Here is a 10913-nt window from a genome sequence, read left to right on the forward strand (position 1 = left end):
TTCAACAACGTGAAGGACCCTCCACTCACCAGCTTATTAAACACCATCTTATCAAATATGTCCCGTTGAAAAGGATATAGTTTTGAGTAGAATTACAAATACTTATTAATACTCCGTAGAACACAAATTTATTTATTTATTTTTTTAACAGCAAGAAAGTAAAACTTTTATTGATCAAGAACAATCTATTGTAAGAAAAGCAAGAAGCTACCAAAAATGCAAGTAAACAAAGCACCTGCTTAACAAGACATTTTGAAAACACACAAGTTTATTAGTCATCCTAAGACCTACCTTAACCTCAAGAGTCAAGCCCATAAACTCTTGATAAATGTTTACGAGTAATTACATTTCTAAGACCGCTTGTAGCGGTTGCATTCAACGGCGTGGGAGGGTGAGGTGGCTCCAAGCGTCGCCCCCTTCTTCCGGTATCAAGGCAATGAGAGGTGCCAAAATGGTGGCGTTTCTGGGATTGCAACGGGTATGGCAACGGAGTTGTTTACAATTTTATTAATTTTATAATATTTTAAAAATATTATTTTTATCTCTTTTTAATACTTAACTAAATTATATTTTACCACATCATCACAATCCTCCTAACCCACACCGAAAACCCACACCACCACTACTTCACATAAAATACCCACACATCCTAATTATCAAAAAGGTACAAAAAACAATTCACGCATCTAACTCACGCCCTCAATCACTACAAATAGTGTAACTAAGAGTTAATGAGATTTTTATTACTCTTTTTGATAAATCTATCAAAATTATGCATTAAAAAGTCGTACCTTACTACCACCTCGTCTAACCACCGCACCGCACATAATCGAAATCCTTATTATCTGACAATCATTAACTTCGATTTATAAACATATTCTACCGCTACCCATCAATTTAATTTTATAACCTATCATTATCATACCATATTATTATATTATGTATCACCTCTTTATGATAGATAACTACAAATGAATAAATAAATATTTGTTGTGGTGTATATAAATCAAACATATATAGGCCAACTTTGAAAACATCACTCCAAATTACTAATTAGCTTGGCTTTGTTGTAACAAAGTCAAAATATCTAGCTAGTGCTTAGTGCTTACATTATGGTGACGGTGGCTCCGACATCCAACAATCTATCTCCTCCGGTGACTAAGGAGTTGACCACCACCGGAGGTGCTTCCCCAAAGAAGCTAGATGCCGGCGCTCTATTCGTTCTCAAATCACGAGGTATCTATAATCAATAATCTATGTTTACAAAGATCTCTGATAATGGGCTATTGAAATCATAAAGTGAGTTTAACTTTAATTTAAGGTCTTTTGCACTAAATAATGTAAACGGGTAAGATAGAGGTTTTTACGTTTAGATTATTGGAGAAATATATATTTTAGTATTTTTATTTAAATGAATACAATTTAAGTGAATTATTTAAGTGAATTATTTTACCCTTTTCTAGACTACATAAGGTATGAACCATGCAAAGACATTATCTAAAGGTGTCTTCCGCACATCGTGTTGTGGGGCAGTAGGGGAGGTAATTTTACCATCCATGTCTTTAGATTGGGTCTGGTTTTCTCTTGGACAGCAGTTAAGGGCAGTTATGCAACTACAGATAATGAACACGTGGGTGATTTAGTCATTCTGAGTGATCCCAAACTGCTATTAAAAGAAAAACTTTATACCGAGTTTTTTCTAAATAAACAAGTAAGATACTGTAAAATGTATCGACAAGTGATGTTTTGGTGTTGTTTACTTGGATACAACAAGATGGTAAAGTTCTTTTACATCTTTATTTTATACATGTAGAACAAAAGATAATTATTTTATACATGTAGAATAAAAGATAAGTAAAAAGTAAATGATAAAATTAAAAGAAGATAAGTAAAAAGTAAATGATAAAATTAAAAGAAAAAATAAAGTATTTGGTAGACATTGAAAAAAGAAAATAAAACAAAAAATGGGTCTCGTGGAAAAAGTAAATGATAAAATTGAAAGAAAAAAAAAAAAAAATAAAGTAGATGGCATACATTGAGAAAAAAACAAAAAAAAAAAAAAAAAAATGGGCTCCATGAAATTGAACTCAGTACTACTTTCAATATATTTTACTAGGTAACTAACCACTAGAAATAAAATGTTTTCTTATTGTACATTCATTTATTCTATATAATACTTTTATCATTTTTGATCGAGAAAAAAAAGAAAAAAAAATAGATACTGCAAATAACATGGCTATAATGACCAATCAAATAGTAGAACAAATAGGTGGTTCAGTATATTTAGTAATTAATTTTAGGGAAAATTATTCGAAAATTCATTGAACTTTCACCAAATTCCTATTGTATGCATTCAACTTTCAAATCTCCTATTGTATGCATTCAACTATTTAAGTTGTTCTATTGTATGTATTATGTAACTTGTAGAAAAGGTATCAGGTTAATATCTATAAAAAAATTCGTGGTTGGTCCCTAGACTTAATATTCGTTAATCGTGGTTGGTCCTTAGACTTAACATTCGTTAAATTTTTTCGTTAAATCTTATGTCATCCTACCATTTCCTTACCATTTTATCCTTTCAACCACTTTCTCCCTACCAATCGCTGCTTAATTTCTGTAAACTTCAACCATATATATACTCCGTATTACAACTAAACTATCTTCATCTTTTACTCTTTTTTCATATACTCCGTAAGATTAAGAGGATACACTACAATTATCAACATAATTACTAATTTCTTCATAATTTTTCCTTATTGAAACCCTCATAACACTTGTACGCACATCTTAAAATATGCTTTCAACACATTCCAATCAATATTCACAAAATAAACTATACACACACACCTTTTATATACAATCACAACATGTAAACACTAAATAATGAAACAAATAGAAGCTTGGAGAGTAAATTGACATGATACTGAACAAAAGAAAGCTGGAGAGCATATAAATTAGCTTCGTTGTGCTTTTTCCTTAATTTCTTTGTAACGATTCAGTCTTCAGCTATATAGATGCGATTTATATTTAACCTCGTCTACTTTTTATTTTTTAACTTCAATTTGGGGAAATTTGACCTAGGGTTAATTTGTCTTTGTGAAATTAAGATCTTGAACTTGCAATGGAAGAATCTGTGCAATGGAGGCTAAACTGTTAAAGATTTGGTCTCGTAACAACCACATAATTATAACAAGATTACTAAAGAATAAAAATACGTGTGACCAATGACATCAAAAATTAATATAGACTATTCTTTAATATTTTAAAAACATGAGGGACCAATGATGTAAGTTTATTTAGTAGGTGACCTGAAATTTACCTTTTTATAACAGGTTAACTACATATAATAGAACAATTTAAATAATTGAATGCATACAATAGGGAATCTGAAAGTTGAATGCATACAATAGGAATTCGGTGAAACTTCAATGCATTTTCAAACAATTTTCCCTTAATTTTATAACATAACGGTATGATATATAATAAATAAAATATAAATATTATCTGAAAATTTTATTCAGTACCAATGTATTCGCTAACTTTAGTGTGTATTTTCTAAGTTACTAAGTAGGGTATAAACGTGTAAACAAGCTTGATAATTTTCGAGCTCGACTCAAGCACTGCCAAATTAAATTCAAGAGAGATTGAGCTCGTTTCGAGCACAATTATAGTTCGAGTTCGTCTCGTTTAATATTATATAAGTTCGAGTTCGACTTGTTTAATACTTTACTGTATGCTTTCATATATATATATATATATATATATATATATATATATATATATATATATATATATATATATATATATATATATATATATATTAGAGGGATCAAATGAGAACTTTTATTGTGTGAGATCCCTGAGAACTCAAAAATACACTTGAATTCGAGCAAAAAAGGAAAATTCAAGCAAAAACGGGACACGCGCGAACAAAAAAAGAGCAATTCGAGCAAAAAATGGGACAAGGGCGAACAAAAAACGAGCAATTCGAACAAAAAACGTGATATTCGAACAAAAAAAGGCGAACGAACAAATTGTGTTCTACATTTTTAATAGTCGAACAAAAAAATGTAGAACACACGGGTAGTCGAACAAAAATGCTGATATTCGAACAAAAATGTGTTCTACATTTTGAAATTCGAACAAAAAAAAAAGTTGATCGACTATGAATTTTTTGTTCGTCCGTGTTTTTAATTTTTGTTCGAATTTCTTTTTTTTGCTCGGTCGTGCACCCTTTTTGCTCGAATTTCAGTGTATTTGGAGTGTTTTTGAAGTTTCTAGAGTTCTCACACTAAAAAAAGTTCTCACTGGATCATATCCATATATATATATATATATATATATATATATATATATATATATATATATATATATATATATATATTAGAGGAATCAAATGAGAACTTTTTTTGTGTGAAAACCCCGAGAACTCAAAAATACACTGAAATTCGTGCAAAAAAGGGAAATTCAAGCAAAAAAAGGAAAATTCGAGCAAAAATGAGACACGGGCGAACAAAAAAAGAGCAATTCGAGCAAAAAATGGGACAAGGGCGAACAAAAAAGTGATACTCGAACAAAAAAAGGCGGGCGAACAATTTTGTGTTCTACATTTTTGATAGTCGAACAAAAAAATGTAGAACACACGGGTAGTCGAACAAAAATGCTGATATTCGAACAAAAATGTGTTCTACATTTTGAAATTCGAACAAAAAAAAATTTGCTCGACTCTGAATTTTTTGTTCGTTCGTGTTGTTATTTTTGCTCGAATTTCTTTTTTTGCTCGTCCGTGCACCTTTTTGCTGGAATTTCAGTATATATATATATATATATATATATATATATATATATATATATATATATATATATATATTAAATGAGAACTTTTTAGCAATGAGAACCCTGAGAACTTCCTATTCGAGCAAAAAAATAAATGCGGCCGAACAAAAAAGTAACCTAGTCGAACAAATTTTATTTTTAGTCTTTAGATTCATTGTTTGCTTGGTTCTACATTTTTGTAGAACATGATGTAGAACAGCATGTTGAACATGCTGTTCTACACTTGTTCTACATCAATTTTCATCAAATTAAGTTAGGGTTTAGATTTAGGGTTTATATTTTAGGGTTTAGGGTTTAGATTTAGGGTTTAGAATGAGTTTTTTGCACGAACAATTTAGAGTTTAGGGTTTAGGGTTTAGAGTTTAGGGTTTAGGGTTTTGGGTTTACGGCCCAAAACCCAAAACTCTAAACCCTAAGCTCTAAATCCGGCTAAATAAAAAAAAAAAAAAAAAAATTTTGATTTTTGAAAAAAACAGGAGAAATTCGAAAAAAAAAAAAATCGAACAAATTTGATCAAATTCGAACACTTTCGTGTTCTACAATTTTGTAGAACCAAACCAAATATTTGTAGTACCGAACAAAAATGGGAATTTCGAACAACCCAAAATGGTTCGGCAGCCAATTTTTTGTTCTACCGCCACTTTTTTTGCTCGACTACTCTTGTTTTTGCTCGACACCCTTGTTTTTGCTCGCCCACATGTTATTTTTTTGTTCGGCCGCTTGTTTCTTTGCTCGAATTCACTTGTTTTTGCTTGCCCACCACTTTTTTTGCTCGAATTTCAGTGTATTTGGAGTGTATTTTGAGTTCCTAGAGTTCTCATACTAAAAAAGTTCTCACTTATATATATATATATATATTAATTTAAAAATATTAACTAATGTATAATACTCGGTTAGGCTCGCGAACTTGTTTAAGTTCAGTATAATAAGCTCGAATTCGAGCTCGTTTACTAAACTATCTTTAAAATGTTCAAGGTTGGACTCAGTGGCGAAAATACATGGGGCAGGGGGCCCGCCCTTAGTGGATTTTTATCAGTGTTAATTTTTTTGAGTTTTTCGATTTTGTCCCCGGTGGATTTTTTTTGCCCCAAAACTAACATATTTTGCCCCAAAATCTACATATTTTTTCCCAAAACCTTTGAATTTTGCCCAAAATTCTTCAACTTTTGCCCCAAAACTTTCAAATTTTGCCCAAAAACCTCCATATTTTGTCAAAAAAATTGCTACGGTCTTAATTTTTTTTTTTGCCCCCGTTAAAAAAAAACCTAGTTCCGCTACTGGTTGGACTCGAATTTGTTTATCATCAGCTCGAATCGAGCTCTTTTACACCACTCAATTTTAGAGGATATGAATTACGTAGTACTACCATAATAGGGCTCTTGTAGGCTTTGTTTTTAAAGCCCAACAGGTCATAAAGCCAGAACCATACGAAATCCGGCCACAAAGTTATTGGACAAATCATTATGTTTAATCCAAATGTTAATACTAAACACTTCTAGTAAAAAAATTATATTATTATATTATATTATATTATATTATATTATATTATACTATACCTATATTCTAAAAGACATAGAGGAAATAAATAGTCCTCAGGAGTATTATCGACTTTTTGCCCTTTTTTTTTTTTCCAAATTCAACCACAAACCGCCCCACACTTTATCCAAAAAATCATATCCACCCCCCAAACAGGGGGGTAAAGCGTCAATTAACCATTCTCATAAAAAATCTTAAACAAATTCCACCCAAATATTCAACGGGCCATATCTTCGCACTCGCAACGAGTTAAATCTTTCCGCCACCGTCGTTAAGCTCGAAATAATTTTAGGAACACAATGTCACTAGCTATACACAAAACGGACGTTTTTAAAAAACGCTAAATATTTGGGGTACTTTTCATACACGTTAATTCCCCGTTAAATTTTTAAAAGTCGACAACTCCATAGCGAAACGCGGAGATGCACATATATTGTTAATTTTAAATAACATTTAAATCTTTCACGGGTTATACCTTTTAGTCCGACTCGAGTTGCGCTTCAACAATATCATCGTTAGCCACAAATTTTTTTTACAAACTAAACGCAATAAAATACATTAAAAACCGAACCCCCGGCGTGAAGCGAGGGTTCGAACACATGTTAATACTAAAATTTAATGAGTTTGAAAATATTAACATCCTTATATAAGTGTATAAATATACATATACATTATACATAGTATAATATAAGATTGACTAATGAAAAAAAATACTAGCAAAATGAAATGAGAATGCAACACATGATAATAACATTTTAACAGAAGTTGTGATGTGGTCCAGCGGTTGGTGGCATGACTCCTTTAGGGGAGGTCAGGAGTTCGACCCCCGTTGCCTACATATTAAAAAACACAATTTCATCCCTGTCATGAAGTATCCAACCATTGCACATTTCCCATATCGTTTGGGGGTAAAAGGGAGGGGGGTTTTTACTTGGCCGTGCCCTTGGATCGGTTTCAAGGTTTCCTCCCGGGCAGCGATGGGGGCGGGGTTATTATCGCTGCATCGGCATAGTCGAAACGGGAGATGATCGCAACGGGTGGTTTAGTCCCCCTCGGGTGATTCCAATCGATGTTCAAAAAAATAATAATAAAAAAAAATAACATTTTAACAAATCAGGATGCATCTCATCTTTTATGCACAATAGTGTTCATTAAAGATTGTAACGTGTAGCTTTTATAGATATTGAAATTTTATTATATTGTCGTACGTAGGATCATGGTTGCATTGTGGTTACCATTTGACAACTGCAATCGTCGCACCCGCATTACTAAGCTTACCGTTTGCTTTGGCGTTGTTGGGTTGGGAGGGTGGTGTGGTGGTGTTGGCGTTAGCGGCAATCATTACATTTTACTCCTACAACCTCCTCTCGCTAGTCTTGGAACATCATGCCGAGCTCGGGAAGCGCCAACTCAGGTTTCGTGACATGGCGCACGATATATTAGGTATATATATATATATATATATATATATATATATATATATATATATATATATATATATATATAAGATTACAGTTGTACCCTTTAGAAATGTATAGATGCATGTTAGACTAATCCATCCAATTCAGGTCCAGGATGGGGTCGTTACTATGTTGGCCCACTTCAATTGGGCTCATGTTATGGTGCAGTTATCGCGTGTACCCTACTTGGTGGGCAGAGTCTCAAGGTAAGTGGACTATGAACCCAATATAAACTTAATTGGGTCTTTTTTGTTTGAAAAATGGTCTATTGATATTTTCATTACAATATTTGATAAATCAAACAACTATTTTTCACATGTAGCATAGATACTTATTGCATAGCACTACAAGAAAAGACACTTTTCTCGACGACACTTTTTCCGACGACATAAGTCGTCGGCATTAATACCGCAAAAGACAAAATATTCACTTCATTGTCAGATTTTTCGGGCTTTTTTGTTGACCAGGCTATTCCGACGACATGTCTTCGCAATGTCTCGCTAACAATTTGCTATTTCTTTTCACTTTTATATCAAATATAGTAATTAGTAATGAGAATATCATTTGACCAACATACATTTTTTTAATAAAATGTTAAAATGATAAAAGGAAATCATGGTAAGAATTCAAATATGACATTTTTATGCGGTTTATATGTCTGAACAAGAAAAACCTTATCAGTTTACTCATTATGCAGTTAATATACTTGTTGGCAAGACCAGATGGAAGTATGCAATTATCCCATTTTATTGTGATATTTGGAAGCTTTACACTAATCTTGGCCCAAATTCCATCATTCCATTCCTTGAGGCACATAAATCTTGTGTCACTCATCTTGTGCTTTGCTTATTGTGCTTGCACAACTGCTGGTGCAATTTACATCGGTGCGTATAATCTTCGTACCACAACCAGTTTCGTGTTTTTACCAAGTATAACATCCAAAGTTAATTAAAATTTTTTTAGGGAATTCGAATAAAGGGCCTCCGAAGAACTATTCCTTGACTGGGACCGGAGTAAATCGTTTGTTTGGATTTTTCAATGCTATTTCGATCATTTGTACAACTTACGGAAATGGAATTATTCCCGAGATACAGGTTACTTAGTAAATTTCTTCACATTTAATATATATTTCATATTCATATCTAGAATATGGTTTTTGTTGATATTTTATTATGTATGTTGGAACAGGCCACCATAGCAGAGCCGGTTAAGGGTAAAATGTTCAAAGGGCTATTGGTGTGTTATGCAGTTGTGATCTCGAACTATTTTAGCGTTGGGATATCAGGGTATTGGGCTTTCGGTAACCAAGTTGAGAGCTCCGTTCTTCAAAATTTCATTGTGGGGTCTAACCCATTGTTACCCAAATGGTTCCTTCTTATGACTAATGGGTTCACTGCTTTACAAGTTGCAGCTTGTAGTTTGGTAAGCTTTTTTTCTTGGCCAAAGACACATGGATTACAACCTTTCTTATTTTGATTGCTGATATTGTTGATAGCTTAGCTTATAATCACCCATTTTTTTAAAAGACAAGTATTTGAAATTACTGACGGTGGAATAACCCACCCACCCGATCATTTTCCACACACACATGTGCTTTCGGGTGGAAACTCGAACCGCATTGCAGGGACCAGATCCTTTAACCATCCTTAGAGGCAGGCGGAGCGGGACGAAACCTTGGAATAAGGCTCGGTAAAACCTCCCCGGGATCACTCCATAAATCGGGTAAATACCCTGGAATGTTTTGAGGGAGGGGACTCGAACTTGAGACCTCTCAATCCCATCTAACACACAAGGTGTTGGGTGTACCACTTGGCTACAAGGGCGGGTACTTATAATCAACCATTTTCAACTGTTTAATGTCACCAAAATATGTCGATACAGGTGTACTTGCAACCATCAAACGTGGTATTAGAGCGCAGATTTGCAAATCCTGAGAAGGGTCAACTCTCATTTAGAAACTTTGTGCCTCGGCTAATAACTAGATCGTTATCGGTGATCATTGCAACTACATTCGCAGCAATGTTGCCTTTCTTTGGAGACATAATGGCACTATTTGGTGCATTTGGTTGCATACCATTAGACTTCATTTTGCCAATGATTTTCTACAACTTGACATTCAAACCATCAAAAAAAGGCTTGGTGTTTTGGGTGAACACGGTGATTGGTGTCGCGTCAACAGGGCTATCGTTGATAGGTGCTGTGGCATCAGTACGACAAATTATTCTAGATGCTAGAACATACCGTTTATTCGCTAACATGTAGGTTATGCGTTGTTGTATCAACTGTATATACTAAATAAACTTGTTATCTCAATGTTTTTAGTATACATGTGGATCTAGAAATTTATATTGTGGGGTTATACCTACAAAATACATGATGCATAATTAACTAATAAGACAAACGCTTCACAAACGCCTATAATAAGGCGTTCGTGGGAAATGTTAGCCGATATGGTACTTAGCCCATTTATTGTATGTATTGGGCCTAGCCCGTTAGTCACTATTTTCTGTTTAGGCTTCTCTATGCATTGTATTTATATCTCGTATGATGTACGCTACATTTAATCAAGAATACACAATTCATATGCATTATAACAGAATACACAATTCATATGCATTATAACAGGAAATGGGGTTGGAGCGTTGGTAATCAAGAAACACTACATGTGACACCGCTAAATTTTTTTTAATACGTGGCGGAAGCATTTATTTATTAATTACATAATAAACATTAACTATTGTTAATACAACCAGTGTCACGTGTCATTACAAAATAATTGTTTATACGGAGAAGATGTAGTTACAATCAGTTTACAAAAGATCACAGTTTAAACTATAAAAGATCACATCAGAGTTAACCCTGTCAAACATAACATCGTCATGCCCGTCTTCTCCCCAAAATGCGACATTTACAAAAGCTAATAACCTGCAGGGAGGAGATGGAGGGGAATTAGCACGAAGCTAAGTGAGTACGACTAACTACAGGCCATAGCATACATAACTGTTATACTAATCATGTCACATAGTCTAACACACAAACATCACCCAAGTGCCGTCTACAGAGACTCTGGCGGCTCGGCCA

General features: G+C 33.5%; 1 protein-coding gene across 1 annotated transcript; it reads left to right on the forward strand.

The window, feature by feature from the left end:
* The first annotated feature begins 999 nt into the window (after positions 1 to 999).
* Positions 1000 to 10331, forward strand: LOC139892856 (GABA transporter 1-like). The gene is made up of 7 exons (XM_071875985.1): positions 1000 to 1236; positions 7585 to 7815; positions 7941 to 8038; positions 8530 to 8716; positions 8796 to 8926; positions 9021 to 9254; positions 9714 to 10331. The coding sequence occupies exons 1-7, from the start codon at positions 1113 to 1115 to the stop codon at positions 10092 to 10094; spliced, it is 1386 nt and encodes a 461-aa protein (XP_071732086.1). The 5' UTR covers positions 1000 to 1112; the 3' UTR covers positions 10095 to 10331.
* Positions 10332 to 10913: the final 582 nt, after the last annotated feature.

Source organism: Rutidosis leptorrhynchoides, chromosome 2 (assembly GCF_046630445.1).
Source record: "Rutidosis leptorrhynchoides isolate AG116_Rl617_1_P2 chromosome 2, CSIRO_AGI_Rlap_v1, whole genome shotgun sequence".
NCBI lineage: Eukaryota > Viridiplantae > Streptophyta > Magnoliopsida > Asterales > Asteraceae > Rutidosis > Rutidosis leptorrhynchoides.